At 33.8% G+C, this 23,209-nt stretch overlaps 3 protein-coding genes across 9 annotated transcripts; all 3 read right to left on the bottom strand.

Annotated features, from left to right (window-relative positions):
- Window positions 1-476: 476 nt before the first annotated feature.
- LOC116345265 (OVARIAN TUMOR DOMAIN-containing deubiquitinating enzyme 6) lies at window positions 477-5,207 on the bottom strand. Of its 6 annotated transcripts, none has more exons than XM_031774492.1 (10): window positions 4,865-5,207; window positions 3,120-3,272; window positions 2,948-3,048; window positions 2,556-2,871; window positions 2,219-2,497; window positions 1,969-2,125; window positions 1,373-1,813; window positions 1,141-1,300; window positions 724-1,049; window positions 477-655 (listed from the first exon to the last, which is right to left on the bottom strand). In XM_031774492.1, the coding sequence occupies exons 2-10, from the start codon at window positions 3,222-3,224 to the stop codon at window positions 570-572; spliced, it is 1,971 nt and encodes a 656-aa protein (XP_031630352.1). In that variant the 5' UTR covers window positions 3,225-3,272; window positions 4,865-5,207; the 3' UTR covers window positions 477-569. The 6 variants fall into 6 exon arrangements, with proteins under 6 accessions (XP_031630352.1, XP_031630347.1, XP_031630350.1 ...); XM_031774487.1 differs by having other exon boundaries at window positions 1,141-1,306; window positions 4,865-5,203; XM_031774490.1 differs by having other exon boundaries at window positions 1,141-1,306; window positions 3,120-3,319; window positions 4,865-5,203.
- A 3,187-nt stretch (window positions 5,208-8,394) lies between these two features.
- Window positions 8,395-15,439, bottom strand: LOC116345411 (putative uncharacterized protein DDB_G0282129). The gene is made up of 6 exons (XM_031774731.1): window positions 15,146-15,439; window positions 13,719-13,889; window positions 12,139-12,755; window positions 11,816-12,006; window positions 11,376-11,610; window positions 8,395-11,269 (listed from the first exon to the last, which is right to left on the bottom strand). The coding sequence occupies exons 1-6, from the start codon at window positions 15,291-15,293 to the stop codon at window positions 11,207-11,209; spliced, it is 1,425 nt and encodes a 474-aa protein (XP_031630591.1). The 5' UTR covers window positions 15,294-15,439; the 3' UTR covers window positions 8,395-11,206.
- Window positions 15,440-16,381: 942 nt separating this feature from the next.
- LOC116345423 (lamin-C-like) lies at window positions 16,382-21,832 on the bottom strand. 2 transcript variants are annotated; one of them, XM_031774759.1, is made up of 6 exons: window positions 21,165-21,832; window positions 20,956-21,074; window positions 18,056-18,640; window positions 17,506-17,992; window positions 17,086-17,421; window positions 16,382-16,999 (listed from the first exon to the last, which is right to left on the bottom strand). In XM_031774759.1, exons 1-6 carry the CDS (start codon window positions 21,420-21,422, stop codon window positions 16,976-16,978), a joined length of 1,809 nt encoding a protein of 602 aa, XP_031630619.1. In that variant the 5' UTR covers window positions 21,423-21,832; the 3' UTR covers window positions 16,382-16,975. The 2 variants fall into 2 exon arrangements, with proteins under 2 accessions (XP_031630619.1, XP_031630618.1); XM_031774758.1 differs by having other exon boundaries at window positions 16,382-17,002.
- Between the last annotated feature and the right edge of the window lie 1,377 nt (window positions 21,833-23,209).

Below are 23,209 nucleotides of genomic sequence, written 5' to 3' on the forward strand. Positions count from 1 at the left end.
CTATGTTGCTCTTATTTTTAGCGATTAATTTTGCATCAACTGCTCAAAAATGTATGTGAAAAACTATTAAATTCTTTTTTTGCGCACAAAAATAATGAGAGAGAAGACTGATCTATAAATGTATGTCTGTGTATGTTTGTGTCGACATTTTGATAACTGAACAAAATATCATAATGTGTTTTATGAATTTGATTATTGCATCGCACGCGTGAGCGCGCTTCAAAATAAATTTTTGTCGTTTTATAAAATAAACTTCCTTCGTCATTTTTACTTCCCGTTAAAATAGTTATGGTCGCTTTCATTTTTTTTTCATTTCTATTATTATAATTTTTCATTTTCTTTGTAATTCGGCGATTTGGAAGAAATTGATTTGTTTTCCTTACGTTCTTCTATATATCGCTGTGTTTCATAGAGATTTTCCATTTAATATTTAAACTAATATTTATATTATTCATATAATTCATTAATGAGGCAGCTGTTTTGTTGTTGTTTTTGCTATTTGAATTTGTGCCGCTGTCCTTTGATGTGTTGAAAGCAATGCAATTTCGTTTGTGATGGGTGGTTATCATTTACATTCCCTTCGATTGCATAAACTCAATCCGAGACATTTGTAACGCCTTTTCGATCATCTGCTCTTCGCTCAGTTGTGAAGCAGCTGCAAGAGAAGAAGGAATAAAATAATAATAATTTATTCGTTAGATTAAAATCTTGCAATTTTTTTACGAAATGTGGATTGTTGAGGGATCATATTCAACATACAATTCAAGTCATCCTGGTACGATGATTGGAGCAATGATTGATAAAATTCTGACATTGGCGCATCATTTGACGATGCATAATAGGTTGAGGGGCCAGGTAGATCTTGACTGGAGACTTTTCGCTTTTTACTCGGGCTCGATGCATCAGCATTCGAATTTGAATTCATCACATAGCTGCTATTCGGATTCATTTCATAGCTGGTCGCAACTTCATTTAAAGATGCAATTCCAGCATTGCACACATTTTGTTGAGATGCTTTTCGTCGATGTGATCGACGCTTTCGGCTTCGACTATTGTGATTGATTCAAACGATTCATTTAACAATGAAACAAATTTTCTTTTTCAGATCGTTTTTTTTTTATATACACTTATACAACTTACGAGTTTTCGGCTTGTTGTCGATCATCTGAATTGGATGAACCAGCAGCTGGTGACGAGTTGTTGCTGTAGTAATCGGCCGATTCGCATGAAGCACTGTCATCGGAATCACGTGAAGATTTTGAATGGAGTTTCGTATAACTATACGGACCAGCTACACTAGCTGTAGCTAAATGAGGAGAAAAGTCAATAATTACTTCTATGCTCTGACAGAAGAAGTATAAAAATTACAAACCGCCTGTGGTAGTTGAGGTTATTGTTGAACTGCTTTGGATGGTATTCGATGAAAGCATCAATTGCTGTTGTTGCATCACATTGTTGTGGACGTTTTGTTGTTTTGGTTTCTGATGTTTTTCACGGCACCATTGCAAGTATGATTCACGAGCAATTTGCTCTTCGATTGCTTCATTGGTCGCCTCCCAATCGGTGGTTTTGAGTTTATCTTCAAACATTGTTTGTTCGATTTCCAAATCTTCGCTCAAACGTACCGCGTCACGTAAATGCTTTACATTCGGTGATTCATCGACAATTCGATAACCGGACAAACCTAAACCCAGTCCAACGGTCGGTTTGTATGGATTTAGAATCGCATTATAATGCGATCCACGTTGATACAATAAACGTAATGGCTCGACTCCTTCTTTTATTTGCTCCAATCCAAATATGTTGACAGGCTCTGAAATATTACAAATGTTCGTTGAGTTTTGCAATCGTTATTTTTTTATGCATTTCAATTCAGTTTAGAAAATATAAATCGTACAAAAATTGGGTCAATCCATTTGTTCGTTTTATTTTTGTTTCATAAAAAAAATAACCATACATATAGTTTACCTGTGTGATATGCATAAATTTCGACGGGTCGATTGAATATTTCGGAAATTGCTTGAATTTCTATATGATTGCCATGGACGTGATTGTTTCGCTTACGCGAAACGTAGCTATCAATGTCTTCCGTTACGAATTGCATAAAATACTCCCGGTTTTGATACTGAAAACAGACGATTTTGTTTATGTGTTAAAACAAATGATTTAAAACAATGTTTATTTTTTTCACAAATGAAATATTTTTGATATGCCTTACAATATAATCCATTGTTTGTTGTCGAATGATTTCGTGCATGCCCTGATCGCCATAAATTTGAAGAGATATCGAACGGAATAGGCATGCACCATCCTCGACAATTTCTTCGATGACAAAACCGCGATCATTCATTGTTTTTACAAACAATTTATCACGTTCTTCCCATTGTTCTGGTGTTAAATCATATTTTTGACCATGATGCTCATCACCACTATTGTATCCCGAATAGTTGTTTTGATCATCATCAGCATCATTTTCTCGCCCTCGATCCGGTGAATTCTGAACATTTAAAATAAAAATTAACACGTTGTAACAATTGATCCAATTGACATTTTACCTTGAGATTGAGGTTGACAGTCGTTGAACTGTTGCCATTGTTGTTAAGATTACTATTACTGTTAAGATTATTGCTACTGTTGTTGCCAGCGATGAAGCAACTGTTTGTTATCACATTTGACGATGTTGATTGTATTGTTGGCAGCACACTTCCTGGCACCGTATTTGTGTTATTGCCAGTGGTTTCTTCGTTTTTCGTCTGGCCACTCGAATCATTCGAGCACTGGCCATTTGTGCTGCTGCTGTTTATGTTCACTAAGCGCTGCTTATGATGTTTTTGAGTATTGCTGTTGCTCGGACCACCGTGTGATGATCCACTGTGTGTGCAAAATGTCAAAAAGTTCATTGATTTAACTTTAAGCCGCTGTTTATATGTTGAATTGTTTAAATTACCTTTTTTGATTTGTGCGTCGATGACGATTTACCACTACATCGTCTACTCCATAACCGGTATTGCGTAAACTGTTTCGCTGTTCGATGCCATGTTGAGTCGACTGTAAAATGTAAAATAGAAACGAATGAAAATGAATCGAACAATCTATGCATTATCATTTATTATACATACCGGACTTTTTGGCGATGAAATTTTATTTAAGCACTCTCGATGCTCTCGATGTTGTTGATTGACTTCGGGTTCGCTGTTGTCCGATTTGATGGGTTTGATCGTCATTTTGATCGATTAAATGTTACTATTATTTAATTAAGCCGCAAATGGAATCTATTTTGAGAGCAATTAGTCAGAAGCACACAACAAGAAATCAGTGCCTAAAATCCAATTACAGGGTAACTGTTAACGATGAAGTAATCAACAAAATAATTGAATTCCTTGCAAAACAAAAATTGTAAATGTTTTTTTTTTTTTTTCAATTTGAACGCCGATGATAATGTCAAATAATGTGTCGTCAGCCGAAAAATGTCACTGTCACGATAAATAACACGAGCGTATTGAATTGAAAATGAACGAAATAAGCGAGCCAGAAGAAGATTGAAAAAAAATCAACAACCATCTAACCTAAATCTAAATATTTGACATTGTTTTTCTCATACAAGCGAGTCTTGTACACTTTTTTTGTTTCAAACTCAATTCTGCAATTTAAAACGCACAAAATGCAAATTATTTTTTTTTCTCAGTGCATTTGGTTTGGTATTATGAACATTTACAAGCAAAAGAAATGTCGGAATCGTTATTTTTGAGATGTCAATGCATCGACAACATGCTGCACAATACAAAAGAAAATCTCGATAATGTCTGTATGTTTGGTGATCTTGGTGATATCGTGTATATATACTTTTTTTTGTTTGTTCGTTTCGAATAGGTGTTTTCCACCGCACTGTCAATGTGATCGCTATTTTGATTCAATTTTTCTGTTTCACTCGGTCCATATGATACACAATACACTTATCGATAGATTCAATGTTGTGAAATCATTTCATACATTCAAAAATAAATACTACACACACAGTGTCTGCCTCACACATCACATCTTCGGTTTTGTTGTTTTTTTTTTTTTTATTTATGTTGAGAGTTATCTCAGCTCTATAAAGTTTCCGATTTTGCTCAACTTTCTGGTCAATATAAACCCAAATGAAACACCATACATTGATTTAAACGGCAACAAAATAATGTTTTCCAAAAATATGAGAAACAATTATAGATTGAACGAATATCTCGTAGTTTCTATTCGAAGTGAGAATAACAAAGCGCAAAACAGTTGTATTTCAGTTCGTATTAATCATGTGGTTGCAGTGTTGCTTTGTGTGCGTGTATGTTTCTCTCTTCGCTCTCTATCTCACACACTCTGTCTTTTTGTCTTTTGATTCTATATCAAAAAAGATTGATTGGCCGAACCAAAGAGATTCTCATCACGTATTGAAATATTTCGTTTTTTCTCTGTCGAATACAGTTGTCTTTTCTTTATTTTTCAATTTATTTGAATTTGATTTTTCACATCAAAAAAAATCACACATTTTCGGTACAGATAGACAGCATTTGGATAATTTGCTCAAGTTCATGTATATCGTCGTTGTTGTTGTATTTTTTCTTCAATACCTTCTCATGTCAAATCAGCTTCGGCTGCAGATTTCTATTCGGATTAACGTTAAAATACAATGACAAATGCACCAAATCAAACGCACACTGCCATAAATTCCAACCAACAAATAAAATTGTGCACACCAACAACACCAAATAGATACTACATAATTTGAATGTTGATGAAGTAAGGGAAAACTACCGCAAAAAACAACTCTAGTCTATTAGTTAAATCGCCTCGTTCGACAATTAGTAACCATCACAAAATATACACTCACTTTAATGGGCTCGATTGTTCATCGCCAGCACTAAATCACACATCATCATTGTTTCTCAACACATTTGATTCTTCTAGAAAAAATCTTTTTTCTTCTTTCTTTCTTGCCTTTTATTTTACCACATTGGAAAAAATAGAAAGTAATTTATTCACTTTATCCAAGTTTGCTAATATATCATCCACAAGCAAATTACGTTTTCGATTCAGATTCGATTTATTAGATTCGCGTTTTCAACACACAAAAACGAAATATTACAGCAGAAAAAAAATTGTTCACTTTTTCAGCTCCCAATTCACTCTCTCAGCTCAATATATATTTCTGTGTCTAAATATGTGTGTATTGAACTTTATGTCATACGCGCTCTATGTTTGTTTATCGTGTTGTTTTTCCATCTCGTTTTCACTTGTTCGCATCTGTCATAGGCGATAAACATGCACAATACACACTCATGCATATTTATATTTTGAACTGTGGAATTTGCAGCCAACATAGAAACAATGAAAATGTGAGCAAAGAGCGAGAAAAGAGAGAGGGAGAGAGACAAAGATTTAGTTTTTGCCTTGGGAGTATTATCCGATGCGATTGTACAGTCTTTCAACGCAAATCCATTCAATCCATGTACAAAGTCCAACTATCTGCTTTTTTAGTATTGCCATATTTGATTTTCTTTTTCAAATTGTATTTTTTTAAAGTGAAATTGCAATGCATTTTTTATTATTTTGGAAATGTAAAAAAAAACATTATTCCATATTAAAGGATTGAATTAAAATACGTAGGCGACTATTTAAGTTTCTTCAATATGTATGTTTTAGTATTGCCCGATGCAAACCATTGTCATATTCGTTAAGTTTAACATTTTGTAGCATAAACGTTCTCAGAACGTTTTGTCATTCGATCGTTATTTGTATTGTTTACAGTGACATCTAAATTGCGTCTCAGCCAAAAAATGAATTTTACTCGTGAAAATTTTCGTGCGATAATTTACTACGACTTTCGATTGGGTGTATCACAACAACAGTGTTTTGATCAACTTCATTTGGCCTTTGGCGATGAAGTACCAAGTCTTCGGACAATTTATAATTGGTACAACGAATTCAAGCGCGGTCGCCTATCGCTCATCGACGAGTTCCGCGAAGGTCGTCCAAAATCAGTTGTTGTACCAGAAAACATCGATGCTGTCAGAAATATGATAATGGAAGATCGTCATGTAACATATCACGAGATTGAGGCATCCCTGGGCATTAGTGCGACCAGCGTATTTAAGATTTTACATGAACATTTAGCTGTCAGAAAGATTTGCTCTCGTTGGATACCACATAATTTGACAATCGCTCAAAAAAAGGCTCGTGTCGATTGGTGTACACAAATGCTCAAGAAATTCAATCGTGGTGATTCAAAATCCGAGTATTTTATCGTCACTGGTGGCGAATCATGGATCTACGCGTATGAGCCCGAAACTAAACAGCAGTCGACTGTATGGGTCTTTCAAAGTGAAGATAACCCAACAAAAGTTGTTCGAGCTCGAAGTGTTGCGAAGCAAATGGTCGCCTGTTTTTTCGCGATAAGTGGTCATGTGGCAACAGTTCCACTAGAGGCTCGTAAGACCGTCAATTCTGATTGGTACACCACCATTTGTTTGCCCGAAGTGTTTGATGAAATAAGAAAAAACAACCGCCGTCGCAAAATAATTCTTCATCATGATAATGCGAGCTCTCACACATCTCATCAAACAGTCGATTATTTGACCGGTCAAAAGATCGATTTAATGGATCATCCGCCGTACAGTCCTGATTTGGCACCCAACGATTTCTTTTTATTCCCGAGCGTGAAGAATAAACTGCGTGGTCAACGATTTTCATCGCCCGAAGAAGCAGTTGATGCGTTCAAAACACACGTTTTGGAGATATCACTTTCGGAGTGGCATGAATGCTATGACAAATGGTTCGAGCGAATGCAAAAGTGTATTGATCATCATGGCGAATATTTTGAAAAACAATAAAACCATTTTCGATGAAACCCCATTGTCTTATATATGTTTTTGAAAAAACTTAAATAGTGACCCTCGTATAAATATGAGCGAAAATATAAATAAAATATGAGATCATGGGATCACCTGCAGAATATTTTAAGCAAATTGACAGCAAGATTCAAATTGACAGGAGATTTGTTGACCGTGGTAGTTGAACATCGAGTTATTTAGTTTACCTGACTGAATCTTAAATCCATTAAATTACATTTTAGATTTCCAGTCCAGAATACACCTGTAAATCGGATGACAAAATTAAACAATGATAGCGGTACCAAAACCAAAACTTGATTTCAATATTTATTGTAATATCACCTACAAGAATATTCGATCTCGACAAAAAAACTCCTTGTTGAAAATCAATTGTAGAATAACGATTTCGACGTGATTACCCAAAAGTATTAAATAATTATTTAATATCAACTGATTTGCTCCAATACACGTAAATCGAATCTTGATTTCAACAAGGTGTCCAATATCGTTCTGATGTAATATTTTATTAGATCAAAATCGAAATACTTGGATTGCTTCTTCTATAAAAAGTCTAAACCTATTAAATGGAATATCAGTAAAATCGAAATTTACTAGATTTATTTGAGTTTTGCCTATTTGTTCACAGTATTTTTTTAACAATAGCAAAACCAAATTGCTGAATGAAAAGTGTTAAGAAGTAAGAGATAAATTTATATGTAAAAAAAATCAAATAAAATTAATTAAAAATATTTTTTCTTTGCTGAAATGTTTCGAACCGAAAAAAATGACAAATAAAACGCAATTTTTTTTAATTCAATAATAATAATTATTATTTCATACAAAGAGAAATTTGCTTGTATGGTAAATTGATTTTACAATAATTCTTTTTTAGATCTCTTTTTTTATTAGTTACATTCTTCGTTCATTTCTTCCCTTAACAGACACACACTGCTTGAATGTATTTAGTGGTTGGTTTGCGTTAGATGTTTTTTCTTCTTCTTTATTTTATTATATAATTCATCAATCGTTTGAAATCGACTTCATATAAAGTGTCAGCCCGTCTTGCGAACCGCTTTATTATTTGTTATATTTTTTTTTCTTTTTTGCATTTTTTTTTGTTGCTTTTTGTGTAAATGAACGAAAAATTTGTTTCGGTTATATCATCATTTCTATTAAAGATGCATTTCATTAGCAAATGTGCTTAGCCTAATTTAAAAAGGACTGATTGACACAAATGACTTGAATTATTATTTATTACTTTTGTTTTCTGTGTGTGTTTTAAAAATGCTGCATTTTTTTTTTCTCTCTCGCTCTCTTCTATTAAATATGTATAGGGACTATGTTGTTCTATGCCATTGTTATTGTTTTATCAGCTAAGAAGTTATTTCAAGAGGGCTCAAAATCCCAAACGTCATTTCAATGAGGATCGTTTAATCGAATACAAAATGCCGGTGCTCAAGAATGAATACATATATTTAGTGCATTCTTCCATTTAACTGTTAGCTTGTCAATTTGATTAAATTTCATTTTGTTTTTTTTTACATCGTGATTATTATAGAAACTTTGTTTGCTTTCCGTGTCGTGATTTGGTTTTTGACCAATATGTTGTTTTTGTAATAATTACTCTTTTTTTACACGTAGGTCTCGGGTAAACAATGAAAATAAGCGATGGATTTAAACAATATTATATCATTTATCGAACGGTTTTTCTTTTTATTTTGTTCGATTCTCATCAACATTATCGAAATGATGAGTCCAGTCATATCACTGCCCCAACAAATTCACCAGCAAGGGGAAGAGATTGCGATGACTAAAATTCACTTAAATATAAATCGCTAGAGCACTTCATCTATATTTTAAATGGATGTTTGAATAATGGGACTACGCTGACAAAATATTGGAGAAATCAAATTGGCGTTGTTCAGCGCATCAATATGGTACGGAAATAAGGTGTTTATTGAACGACTGTGACTCCCTTTTTCTCACTTGAATATATCAATGTATAACGTACATAAACTAAAAAAAAAACATAATTGACCATAAGAATTTATATATGTGTTTTGGATTGAATTGAATTTTAATTTACGATCTATAGAAATAGTGATAGGAAAATTCAAATAGTTGGAAAATAAACAACTGTGTGCCCTGACACTGTCAACATTGCGATGACATCACAATGATCAACAAAAATTAAATCTAACGTAGTCAAACGAATGGGAAAAAATCGTATTGTATATAAAATCACACATATACAACACATATAGTAACAGATGATGTTCGAAATTACTTCCTCAATTTTTAATTTCTTTTTTATTAAAAAATGATTTAATGACGATTTCATTCCAGTTCGTTGCACATTGACTGTGTTCAACTGTGTTCTAAGAATCTCAGATTCATTAATGTCTGTTTCATTTACTTGTTCCAGTTTGTTCCACATTGACAACGTTTGATGGAAGTGTACAGAAAACCCGATACATTATTTCAATTATTCATGCGGTGTTTTTTTTATTACAATTCATTTGATTTTTGTTTTATTATTTTTTTTGGTTGCTTTCATTTCTTTCATCAAAAATTGTTTCATCTTCTTCGCACACACAGTATAAAACCATAATCTATACTTAGTATTTTTCGGAGACATTCTACGATATGGCCATAGTTTACTCAGGGTGGCCCAACAAAATATGCTATTTATTTGTCGCTTGTGTTTGTTCATACGCCAGTTGTAATCTTCCATCGTATTTCTTATTAATCTTCTATGCATATCGTATGTGTTTCTTCGTTCAAAGTTTTATATATATTCTTTTTTTTGTTGTTGTTGCTTTTCTATCAATTATTTAAATTTGTTAAGCTAAGAAAATTTGATGGATTTCTTTTTTTTTATTATATTGGTGATGATTTCTATCACTCATTACAACTTTTTAGTTGTTGATGTTGTTGTTGTTGCATTTTTTCTGTTGTTCTAGCAAAAAAAAATGTTTTGCGGCAGGGCTATAAATGAATTTCTATATATGTAATAACCGCATATATTATTATCATAGAATGCATTCAATTTAAGTGAGCTGGTTATTTGCAATTGAATGCATCAATGCTTAATCAAGTGAATAACATGCTTCACAAATTCTATCATCCCCCAAATTTTTCTTGAATGTGTGTCACGAAAAAAGGGGGAAAAAGTTGCTTTTTTTAATTTGTTTTGTTGCTTTCGTTTGAGGATGTTGGTTTTTGATTCTTTTATTCATGTTAACCAAGTTATTATATTACTTTGTTGCTTTGAATTTATGGCTAATAAAACATGTGGTTTTTGTTTCTTTTTATTCGGCCTGTATTACTTATCGTACATAAGTTTAGTTTTTTTTTTTTTTTGTTTCATTATTTTCTGCTTCGGTTAAATCGAAATTTTGTTTAATTATTTTGAAACATGCAATCACTTTGCTTCTTGTCGAAAATAACAAAAATAATTCATTCTTTGCTTTGTTTCCGTTTGTTTTTGCTAGTTAAAAGAGTTTCATTTAGCAGAAAAAATGTTGTTGTTGTTGTTTATTTGTTTTACTTTTATTATGAAAAGTGATTTTGTTTCTTTCCATTTTGTTTTATTTCAATAATTTATACATACACTAGAGAAAACAATGTTTCCACGCTCACCTCACTAATCGTCGCCGCAGCCGCCGCCGACCGAATCATAGTTTTCTAATTATCATTTTTTTTGTGTGTGTATATTTTTATAACATATCTCGCCCGGTTTTCGTCGTGTGTTTACAAAATTTTACAAACAAAACAGAAAATAATATGGTTCAGAAAAAAAGGAAATCTCTTTCTCTCTTTTATCGCATGCGATTGTTCGTTAGTCTCTCTGTGTGACGTGCATGTGAGCGTGGGGGTATCTATTATTGTTATTATTTGTTAAACGCAATTTTTTTTTTAAATTTTTTTGATATTTCTTTTTTTAAACTCAATTTAGTAAAAATGGCATACGAATCCGTTTCCTACTACTAAATTACTTGAATTTTTTTTTGTTGTTGTTTGTATCTTTGCATCAAATGTGTTTTTTCTTTGTTGCTTTTTTTGCAATTTATCTATGTATAAAATCAAAACAATTTGAAATTTTGTTTGAGAAAAAAAAAGTTCTTTTCTTTTGTTTTTTTTTGTTTTTGTATGTAAGTATGAGTTTTTTGAGTGTATAATATGCTGCTTTTTCTCCTAATAATCCTTGGTATGATCTCTAATTCCATTTTTATATAAATTATGTGTAATTCACGTTTTTGGATGCTATAATTTTGTTTCGGCTTTTGTTGTTGTGTGTATTAGGTTGTTGGGTTTTCTCTCAGCAGCAAATGGGTTTGTTCTTAACCCAAACTTGGGAAATCATGCTCATCATCGACTTTTGGTGCATTTTGACGGCGATCATCCTTTAATTTTTATTTTATTTTCGTGTAAACATAACAGAAATGGATAATATTTAGCATAATTTTTCGATTGTTATATTAGCTAGACGTTATTTAATGGGATACTTACGAAACGTTGTCCCCGATCTTGACGGTTGCGATATGATGGATTACGGCGACGATTGTTGTTGTTATTGTTGTTGTTGTTGTTGTTGCTGCTGCTGCTGTTGTTGCTGTTGTTGTTGCTGCTGCTAGTGTTAGCAGTTGCGTTAGCGTTGGCATTAGCGTTGACATTAGCATTGGCATTAGCATTAGCATTAGCAGTAACATTTGCAGTTGGTTTCTCATTTCCATTGACCACGGCGCTATAAATAAATATATATCATCATCAGATCAATTCTATAATTCAATTTTCAATTCTATAAAATCATTTTTTTTTTTCGAATTTGAACCAAATGAAAAACTTTCAGTTTAACAATACAGTCCGTTTTTTTAAAATACATTTTTTTCTTTATTGTCAATTCAACAAATTTGATAATAAAAAATAATATGTCGCAAAAAAGTACTTACCTAGCAGTTTGACTGTTTTCATTTTCACTTCCGTTCCATGTGCGTTGACCACGTGGACGACCTCGTCTTCGGTTAACACCACCACGTGGACCATCATTGAAATGAATGTCGATATCAACGAATTTCTGGCGTCCTACCCGTTGCGGATACATGGATGGATCGTATTCATATTCCTCTTCGCTTTCATCAGACTAAATATTGAAAGAAAAATATATTTATATAAATAAACGAATAAATAATAAGCGTTCATTCATTGCAATAAAATTGAATGATAACAAAAAAATGAATGCAAACAAACACACAAATAAAATGTGATGCCATACCTTCTTCTTTCGGTTATCAAGAGCAATCATTTTTTTCCATTGTGATGTGTCCTCGCCTTCTCCAGCTTTTCGAATGTTGTATTGTGGTTTGGCGCGTTCAGCTCTTTGAGCTTTCCATTCATCCAATGTAATTTCTTTGGCCTCTTCTTCAATTTGTACCTGTTCGTTAGCGTCCTTGCCATTTTGTTCAGTATCAACTTTTGCATCACTGTTATTAGCCTTGTCTTCCTTTTTCTCATCATTGTTATCATAGCCTTTTTGATAGTCATCGATATCCTGTTTGTGTGTTCCCCAATTGTGAGCGCCAGCACCGTCGCGTTTGTCAACAGCTTTTACACCAGTTTTATCCGAGCCAGATTGACGATCAAATTCACGTTTGCCAAATTGTCGACGATTTTGTCCACGGTCATTTCGATTACCACCACGATTTCCGCCAGCATTTCCATCAACATTGTTCAACGGTTGATTTTCGCGATTTTCACGATTTTTTCGATTGAATCGTTGCTCACGATTCTCGCCATTTTGCTGTTGCTGTTGTTGTTGTTGTTGTTGTTGTTGTTGTTGGTGGTGGTGGTGGCCTACATCAGTTTTCCGTTCATTGTTCTTATTGTCCTTACCTGAGTGCATTCCAACATTTTGAATAGTTAAAGAAGAGAAAGAAGAAAAAAAACAAACAAACAAAATTCACAATCAGAAAATCATTTATCAAATCGATGTGAAAAAAGAAACATTCAAGCAACATGAAAATTGAATCAGAGAGCCGACAACGGTGAATATAAGAAACATATAGCCGTAGACGAATTAAACGAAATGTCGTTATGTATGTTATTACTAATCAAGTGCATTTGTGCCCATATTCGTATATAATTTTTTTCGCATTTACACAGCAGTGAATATGACCAAAAATAGTCGTATTAGCTCTGGAAATGTGTTGAAATGTCGCACATTTTCGGTGTAACGCACATATTTATTTTGTGATTAATTTTTTACTCTAATATGGATACATTTTGACTGGTTTTTCGTTGGGACCATGAACTGATGCGAACACAGCACCAGAAATGGTATATTTCAACATTAAATTATTTGCGACGTGCAAACACATTATTTACGGACCGTTGGGAGTTCAACTCTTGATTTATGTATGCTTGTACGATGTCGATCTACATAAATGCGCGCACGGCGGTACTCTGTATGTCTGTTGGCGCGCCGAACATCAATAGAATAATGAAATAAAAAGAAGATTTCTGCGGTAAAGGCAGAAACGTGCAAAATGTAGCAAAAGAACATGAAAAGAAGAGTGGAAGAGAGAAATGCAAAAACAGAAACAAAAATAAAGAGTATGCACAACAACAGAGACTGCTTAGAAAAGAAATAATATGTGAATAGAATGAAGACACACAAAAAATAAAATAAACGAAAATGAAAACGAAAGACGACAAAAATGAGCTATATGTATGTAATACTCGAGTGAAAAAAAAATTATACCCAATGAAATGTGCTATATTCGAAGAAAAGACCGACGGAATGTAAAAATGTGTGTGTCTGTGTATGAGTATAAAACAAAAATGTGTGAGACTAACCTTCACGTGGTCCTCCTCGATCGTTGCGGTTATTATTTGGTTGACCATTTTGATTAGATGCGCCGCTTTTAGCCGATTTTCCAGTAGAGTTTGGTTGTTGAGCCTTTGTCGATGCCGATGTATTCGATGCCTTGTTTGTGTTAGCTGGCTTGTTCTCCTTTTCAACAGCTCCTAAATGATTATCATTCAGTTCCATTTATTTATTGCATTGCAATGGAAATTTGGATAGTGAATGGCAGACATGGATGAGATAAAGGAGATAGGAAAGAGATAGGGAGAGAAAAAAAATGAAATAGTTAATGAACAAATTGTTTGGTTTTTTTTGCTCGAATTCATATGGTTAATTTGGCGCAACTGTCATCATCAATACTCAGGGCGATTGCAATAATGTGCTCATAATAACATATACACCGAGGATATTTTCGAGATAATAACATATACTACATTAATGAATTGTACAATCATTTGGTTCCCCTTGTATTTACGCTTCAAGTGTGAGAGAAATGCGAATAGCGATAACAAAATTGTAAATTGAGAGACACCAAAGCAAATATGTATTTTGCAAATGGATTTATCATTATTTTTTCATACTATCGAAATGAAATGGTTAATTGTACGATTTTTTAATATTTGATTAAAATGTAAATTTCGTTTCGAGACAGGTTTTTCTTCTTTTGTTGGATAATAATCATATTACTGCTATTAATTTTCTACTTGCTTTATAACCTTCGATCACGTTAGATTTTTTTCATTGCTTCACATACACATCAATAAACGAATGAACACACATGCACGAGCACACGATTTTCTTGAAAAGATTTTCCTTTTGCTTTTCCGTCATACGAAAACGTTGGTAATATCACAGTTGAGAGAAATGAATGAACGAAATAAAAAAATGAAGAAAAAAGCAAATTGAATTTCTTGTCACCGAACAGGCAATAGCACATTGTGCATAAACTTAATAGGTATTGCGTCCAATTCTTTACCGTGCGCTTTTTTTTTTGTTCAGTTCTCAATTTTAAATCTCATTTTGGAATCTCTTAGGCTCGTCCGCCTTCGATTTATTCAATATTTTAATCGCTTTTTTTCTGCCTGCTCTCGTTTCATTTAAAAACGATGACATGCTCTCTCGCATACTTATTTTTTTAAAACTATATATAGGTGTATATCAAAACGTTAATCACACTTTGAATATAAGCACGAGAGAAAAAATATTATGATAGAATTATATTTTTTGGTTCGTTTTTTTTTTTGGTTCAATAATTTTTTTTTCTGTAATCGATTAAAACAAAGGCCACTGAATTAGTATTGATATTAACTTGTTGTTTAAATTGTCAATTAGCTAATTAATTCAATAGAACGAAAAAATGATAAGTTGAATTTTAAAAGGAATGCAAAATGAGTTTTTTTTTCTCTTAAATTCGTACCACCATTAGCCGCTACAGTTGCAGATGCTGCTGTTTTTTTCTGTTGTTTTGCTTTTTTAATTGATTTATTTGTGGCGGATCCAGCCTCTTCGTCCACATAAAACAATTCGTAGCGATTTGCAATGCCAATGCCGTACGAATTTTCCATTTTTTAGGCGTTTTTTAACGGCGATGATGTCCGATTTTTATGGATATTGTACTACAATAAAATTTTAACAAAATTTACCGATTTTTATTCCCAAGGAGGAATTCAATATCGATGTGTGAGAGAAGACGTACTGCTATGGGCACCACAGAGACAACGAAAACTTCGTTTCTCACGCATACATTGACATGACCATTACCACTTCATACATATATACCGTATAGCTATTCGTGTAAGGCCGTAAGGTATCGCGCGCGCAGTTTTATTTCGTACAGTTGCGGTTAAATGTGTGCGTGCGATTTTTCTCTCTACCTCAACATTTTATGCTCTCGCACTCTCTCAGGCACATAGTCGGCGCAGTCGTATCAGCGATCAAAATATGCCATAATCGATGTCCCCAATAGCATTTTTCGCAAACAATTCGAAACGTTACAACAATGTGAACGAATTAATTGTTTAAATATTTCATTGAAATTGTGAAAAATATTCAATTATCACATGGTGCTCATTGAAATAATGTCATTTTAAGCATTGTCTTTGACATTTTGAATGTAAACACAATGCTTTTTCCACTGTGTGACAGCTACGGAATTGCTGGTAGGGTCAATCAATGGTGTAGCTTACAAAAGAAGGTAAAACGTGAGAATGTGATATAGATAGAGAGAGAATGAAAAGAAGCACGATGTCTTCGAACTAGTGCTGCCGCTTCTCAGTTTTCTGGCAAACGAACGCACTATATGTTCACATGTCGTTGCGGTCGTTCGGTTTGACGGATATTTTGTACATGCCAAAAAAAAACCATTTGACAAGAGGAAATTGCGATCTCTCTCACACAGGCTCTCTCCCATCATATCATGAGCAGCGAGCACATTGTCTGAACTCAAAAGGCAAACACTCTCTCATATGAAAAATGAATGAGTTTAAAACTAACCTCATTTTCAATATTTCATTTCTGATATAAACAAATGTGTGCGCGTGACATGAAACGCGTTCGTCCAGACGGTGGCCGAATGATGAATTTAAATACGTTATTTGAATTACTGCTTCACTCAATATTGATACAATAAAAATTAATGAAACAAAAAAACTGATGGAATTGGATTTGTTTGTTTTTGTTTTATTTGTATTGGATTTAATTAAAAACTAATGCAACATTCATGGTTAAATCCACCCACAACAGGCACTTATTATCTATTCTCTTTTTTGCATTATTCATAGTAATTCTAAATTTCATTTAAGTAGACAACATTTGTTTATTGAGGCAAATTTTTACGTTAGTGGTAGGCACATGCAAATTTAAAATTACCACGTTGATCATTGACATGTTTTGAGACGTTAAAAGGCAGAATTTTTCTCAAAAAAATTAGAACGACGAAACGGATCGGATTAATGACAAATTCTTAAAATAACGAACGTTGAACTCTCGTGTATTTTTGTTTCACCCAATCGCTCTCGATTCCAAACTTAAAACTTAAACTTGTAAATGCACTCAAAAACGAAAAATTACTTGGTTTTCATTTAAAAAAAAAAATATGAATACGTAAAACGGTAACTGATTGACTTATAAATGTTGATATGGCTTAACAACGTATATGCATATCGAGATTAACTCTATAAAACTATATCATTAAGTGGCTCATAAGGAAATATACCCAAATATCATCGGCGGTGAAGTTAGTTTTCATCTACCAGAATGATGAGAATAGCCGCTGCTTTGAGGACGAAGAGAAAAAAAACGGAATTTTTTTAAATTTTGGTTTTGAACGAAAAAAACTAAACATTTTTAAAAACTTACGCCAACTGATGAGCCAGAACCATTGCTAACTTCAGAATGGTGTCCATAACCTTCTCTGTGACGTGATGCAAATGTTGATACTGTGTTCTTAACACGTTCCGATGCGGCCACCTCTTCACCATCGTTGTTCAACAGTGATGTTTTCATCGTATCGTTAACGAACCACTTTTGTTGTTTCATAACAATTGTTTGTGGTGGCTCGTGAGTGACACCGGTGTCTGAACTCCATACGGTAACATTACCATGTGGTTCAATTTTGACGGAACGGTGAAATTTAAAATTGGTCTCATTTTGACCTGCTGTACGTAACAATTGCCAATTGCCCAAACTGACTTCCTGCCAAATCCAATCAAAATAAATTTAATTTAAATTCATAACAGAACGATGTATATTTAAGAATTTTATTGCAATAACACAAACCTTTTCGCCTTTGTTGTACAATTTAACAAATTTTCCTTCTGGATCGAAATCGGAAATTTCAATATCACCTTTTGCCGATGATGTAACGGAGAAATCGGAAAGTGAACGTTCTTCGCTTTCATCGATGGTTGTACGCTTTCTTTTGCCACTTGGACCGACCGAAAGACGTGGGCTTGGAGTAACAGCAATGCTTGGTGTAATTCGACCTGAACGATGATGATGTTGATGCACCGATGTTGAACCGGATGAATTGTTGGTGGTCTCGAGTGATGAGCCTGGACGTGTGATATTCAAACGTTGCTCTTCACCGGCCAATAATTTATCGTATGCGGCCAATTCCATATCGAGTGATATCTTAATGTCCATCAGATCTTGATATTCTTGTAATTGTTGGGCCATTTCTTGGCGTAAACGAGATAGTTCATTCTCGAGTTCAGCACGACGACCAATTTCAGTTTCCAATTGAGCTTCCAAATCGCCAATTTTGCTGGGAATAAGAAGAAAAATATTTACCAAATTGTTCAATTGATCAAAATTCAACTGTATATACCTCTTAAGAGTCGAATTTTCGGCTTCAAGATCGTTAATTTTACCATGCAAACCGTTGAGTTGTTGTCGTGTGATGCGAAGTTCATCGAATGCAGCACTGGCCGCACGATTTCCTCGAGCCGCTTCATTTTGAACATTCTTCAATTTTGCATCCCACAAAGAATCGACCTCTTCGCGATTGGCACGAATTTGATTCTCATATTGTTCACGTAATTCACGTAGTGATTGTTGCAATTTTGCTTCGTACTGTTCGGCAAGTCGGCCATCAATTTCGCTAATTTCAACCTGAGTACGTTTACGTGTGTCGGTCAATTCTTGTACATGGACTTGATCACGGAATGCCAATTCTTCGCGTAAACTTTGGGCAGCATTTTCACGATCAACACGTGCCAATGTTTCGGCTTCAAGAGCCTTACGCAAATCATCCAATTGACGTTTCAATCGATCGATTTCCTTTTGCAATTCTTTTGCTTCATCAACAGCTCTCTTGCGATCCAAACATGCCGAATTATATTTGTTTTGAATGTCATTGTAACGCGATTCATACAAACGACACAATTCCAATTCTTTGCGTTGCTTCTCCAAACTGAAAATACATATAGAAGAATTGATTAAACAACATTTCTTCACTCCAAACAACTTCGTGAATAATTTTCGTAATTTTATGACTATCTTCATTTAGACCTTTCTGCGTAATATTTTATGATTCCAAATTGCTAACATAATTGACGATAAATTAGAGTTTTTTTGACAAGGAAATTAATGACATTAATTACAGTCCAATGCTTTAGAGCAAGCATTGTTCCTTTCTCCATCTCTGTCTATCTTTCTCTTACGTGAGACTCTTCCTTTCGCAAAAAGTGAATGAACCAAATGTTGAATTCACAAAGAATACGCGGCATATGAATCACATATACAATGTGATAGTTTGTTTTGTTGTTGTGCGTGTTTATCAATAGAGGATGATGTCACTCAAAGTAGCAGCAATAGGCACCAACATCATTAACCTTCGTTCAAAATAAAATACACACACACACCATACATTCCATGAATTTTCGGCTATGGAAATGGTCAAAATGTAAATGAATGCGCGAAAAATGATCAAAATATACAGAAATGTATGCGAGTATAAGCGTGTGAACGACGAATAACAGAGAAAGCGCGCGTAAGTATGAATTCAAATGTGAGTGTGTGTGTGTGTGTCTTTTGCCAATTGTAAACGGAACATTAAACAAATGAGGTAATCTTTTGATTCGGATATTTCATTATAGAGTAGAATATTCTCATATATTTCTCTGCTTAATTCAATGAAATGAGTTAATTTGGATTTTGGTACGGCCACAAGACATTGGCAATGTGTTATAAATCTTTGCATATATTGCCCATTAAAATGGTGGAACCTTTTTTTTTGAAATGTTTCTTTTGTTTGATGACGTCGAAAGGGACAGAGAAAGAAAAAATCACAAAACGATGATATCAGTTCTTTAAAAAAAAATTGTGTCAATACCATGTATGACACATAATATTTATAGTGGCTGCCTACGAAGGGATCACATCTGGAATGTGTCATTTACATAATTTATTTTTCACAAAATATTTGATAAGGTATTCAATAAAAACACAGGAAAAATGAATATTCCATAAAAGAAGGTTGTTGGCAGAAGAAGAACAAATATTTAACCAGTTTGTTATTAACTTTTGATGATGATGATGATAGCACGCCTATGCATAATAATTTTTTTTCTGTTTCCTGGAATTCCATGAATATTGTAGGTTCTCATCAAATATTTTCATACCAAAAGTTAGTCTCTGATAGAATACGGTAATGTACACGAGATTCCATTTATGCCATTTACCGTGACGATTTTGCCTTTTATTTCTGTTCACATTTTGTGGTAAAAAATAAACTATGTAAATAAAACTGTCTAATTCAATAAAAATATGTGCATGCTTGGTTTCGATTATAGTATTTTGATTGAATAACAGCTCAGTGTGCGCTGTGTATCGCTCTGTGTATGCCTGTATAATATTTATGTGACATTTATTTTGGTGATGGGCGAAAAATTAAATCAAAATAAAAGAAAAAAAAAATGAGAAACGATATAGGAAATATAAAATGGGATTTTGATAAATTGAGACAACAATAATCGTCAGGAATGGAATTCGAAACTATGTCAAAATGTGTTTAAAAATATGACAACCTTCAAACGCAAAAAAAAAAACATTCTGTCCACCGGCTTTGACGATATTAATCAAAAGAAATCGCACACATATTCCCTGCATTTGACATGGTATTTGTGTGACACTATGCGATTCATTCGAAAACCTAATTAACATGCACAGAAAAAACCACCACTACGAAAAAAAGAAAGTAAAACACATTTATTGATATTGTCAATTTGTTTTGGCGGACAAGAAAAACGCACACACAAAGGGATGGAGAGAAAGAGAGAGAGAAAGAGGGAGAGACAGCTTGAAAGAATAAAATGATGATATCATCGTTACTCATATCGTGTGTACAGAAATTAAAGCAGCAGTACACCACGAATACAGACAACAAACAAGAATTAATCAACACCAAATAATAATAATAAACAAGCATGTGGTTCAAAACGTACTTCAAGCACACATTTTCAATGACGCACATTTGTTGTCTTGATATTCGATTTCTATTTTTACGGCAGATAATTTGGTAAAAAAAAGAGAGAACAGAACTCTCCAAAATGGATATATGTTTTATCCCATTTGATGCATTACATTTGGATATGCTCAAACGACACATTTTCTGTTCACTAACGAACTGCGCTTTGAACGTTCAAACTAAAAGCAGTCATAATTCAGAAAAGTCTAATTGGATTCGTGGCAAAATGACAGTCAAATAGATTATTATTGAATCCTTACGCTTGTTTCAAGTCATCATTTTCCTCCGACAAACGTTTGATGTTGATCTCCAGCTTGGCCTTTTCACGTGCTGTCTCATCGAGTACTTTACGTGCATCGGCCAATTCATTTTCGTACATCTATAGAGAAAGAAAAAAGCAGAATATGCAATCCAATATGAAACGAATGTCGAATTACACAATTCATCGAAATAGCTCTGATTAATTTACCGATTTGATATTGGACGATTCACGAGTCACTGTTTCTTTAACAGTTTTCACTTCAACAACCAAACGATTATTTTCAGCTTCAAGAAAACGTACACGATCGATATAGCCGGCCAATCGGTCGTTCAATGATTGAAGTTCTAATTTCTCCGAAATACGCGAATGACGGGTCGGACTTTGTGTACGATGTCTTGGTGTGGATGCTGCATCTGGTGCAGTTTGCGATAATCCACCTTCTGATGCTCTGCTACGTGTTGCCATCTTATCTTTTTCTCAACAATTTCTGCCAATTTAACACGAAAACAACAAATTCTTCTTGGAAAAATTTGACAACTGACTCTTTTTTCTAGTAAATTCTTTGCACGAAATGAATCTTTGATTTTGATTCTGAGTTTAAAAAAAACACTACAAAATATAATTTTTGGGATCGATTAAAGAATGTTAAAAAAAACACAATATATTTTTATCCGGAACTAAATAGTTGCGTTGAAATTTTAAAAAAATGCTTTGAGACGATATTTCCACAAATGCCAAATGTTAACTAACGAAACTTTTCCAAATTCAATTCGTATCAACCTTAGTATCAACGGACACATATACACATACGACCGACCAACCGAACGAACGAAACGAAACAAAATGTTAACGGCATTTTGTGAGCAACGTTTTCAAAGCGTTGAATAAACGAAGTAAGCGAACACACAGCCAGTGCTACCATTTCAACAGTAGCGCGTACAGCACACAAAAGTATTTCGTATTGTATGTGACTTTTGAGTTATAAGATTTTTTTGGCATTACATTGACACAGCGAAGCGAGCTGTGACTTTTAGCCGCTTATTGCTTGTGTTTGTATATTCATCTATATTTCTCCCTGAAATGAAAAACAAAAAAAAAGGTTGTCTGATATATACAAACAAAAGAGCATCCAAAACGCTGTGGCCTCAACACACCACCATTCTGTACACTTAAACAAGTGAAAGAAGTGGAAAAAAAGCAACAAAAATCCGCGTTCCGCATCAAAACAACAACTACATTTGAACATTTTTCATTGTCATTCCGATACCCGAACGAACATACGAACGAAAATGTAAATGTGTTCTTAATGAAGAATATTAATGTGATGGATATGCAAAATAATATTTATTATTATTGTTGCCGAACGATATGCCATCGACTAATCGACAAATCGCTAAAAATACGGTTTACGTCATTGATACGATACTTTCTAGTGTGTATCGTGGTGGATATTATGTCATCAATAGAGTTAGACTTAATATTTCGACTAAAATTTACGATTTACTTCGACATTCTTTATGCGTGCACGTGTGCGTGTGTGTATGTATGTATGTATGTCGTGATTTGTGGTCTTCTTCGTTCTGCCTTTTTAAAAAAACTTGAAACGTACACACCAACGCTTGATTTGAATAGCATACCGAATTTACCTCTTATCTTCATATCTTTTCGGTGCACACTAATAAGTTAAATATGGCACACCGCAGTAGATCCATTTAAATGTGATCGTTGCATGCGATTCATCGCAATATAAAAAGAATCGTTGCTAGTTTTTCTATTTGGATTTTTCTATCGCTCATATGGCACACAAAACCCAAACATTTTTTTTTTCATTTATTTTTAGCACACATTAAAACGATAAAAACAAAACCTAAGGGTAGAGTCGCGTAGGGGATCGATGATTTCATTTTTGTTCACAACCAGTGTATATCGCATCTTTTCTTCAACATTTTCCGATGATGACGCAAGATTTTTCGTAACGCACATATGTTTATTTGTTGAAATATGAGTCTCGCTTCGATACACATTCAAATACAAACAACTTTCAAGTTGAAACCAACCGACGACAATAGTTTTAAATATAAAAATGCGTTGAATTTTGAATGAACGCACGCGATGTTGTAATATAACATGTGTGCCGCCGTGCTAAGTCCAAAGAAAAATGTACGCGATTCAAACGAACGTTAATGAATGGGCTCTCAGTTTTCAATGGGACATGTTGTATTCGGTCACAGGTAGGCTTGAACATTCAAATG

The sequence above is a fragment of the Contarinia nasturtii genome, unplaced genomic scaffold (assembly GCF_009176525.2).
Source record: "Contarinia nasturtii isolate CC-2019 unplaced genomic scaffold, AAFC_CNas_1.1 Cnas_scaffold_1240, whole genome shotgun sequence".
Taxonomy (NCBI): domain Eukaryota; kingdom Metazoa; phylum Arthropoda; class Insecta; order Diptera; family Cecidomyiidae; genus Contarinia; species Contarinia nasturtii.

Bases quoted from the DNA above. Each gene is read 5' to 3' on its own strand.
- LOC116345265 (XM_031774487.1), bottom strand. From the start codon at position 3,224: ATGACGATCAAACCCATCAAATCGGACAACAGCGAACCCGAAGTCAAT. The intron at 3,049-3,119 runs GTATGTATAATA...TACATTTTACAG, and splicing joins TTTCATCGCCAAAAAGTCCG to TCGACTCAACATGGCATCGA. The intron at 1,307-1,372 runs GTTTGTAATTTT...CTCCTCATTTAG, and splicing joins AACCTCAACTACCACAGGCG to CTACAGCTAGTGTAGCTGGT.
- LOC116345411 (XM_031774731.1), bottom strand. From the start codon at position 15,293: ATGGAAAATTCGTACGGCATTGGCATTGCAAATCGCTACGAATTGTTT. The intron at 11,611-11,815 runs GTAAGTACTTTT...ATTTATTTATAG, and splicing joins GAAAACAGTCAAACTGCTAG to CGCCGTGGTCAATGGAAATG. The intron at 11,270-11,375 runs GTAAGTATCCCA...TAAAAATTAAAG, and splicing joins AAGATCGGGGACAACGTTTC to GATGATCGCCGTCAAAATGC.
- LOC116345423 (XM_031774758.1), bottom strand. From the start codon at position 21,422: ATGGCAACACGTAGCAGAGCATCAGAAGGTGGATTATCGCAAACTGCA. The intron at 21,075-21,164 runs GTAAATTAATCA...CTTTCTCTATAG, and splicing joins AATCGTCCAATATCAAATCG to ATGTACGAAAATGAATTGGC. The intron at 18,641-20,955 runs GTAAGGATTCAA...ATGTATTTTCAG, and splicing joins AATGATGACTTGAAACAAGC to TTTGGAGAAGCAACGCAAAG.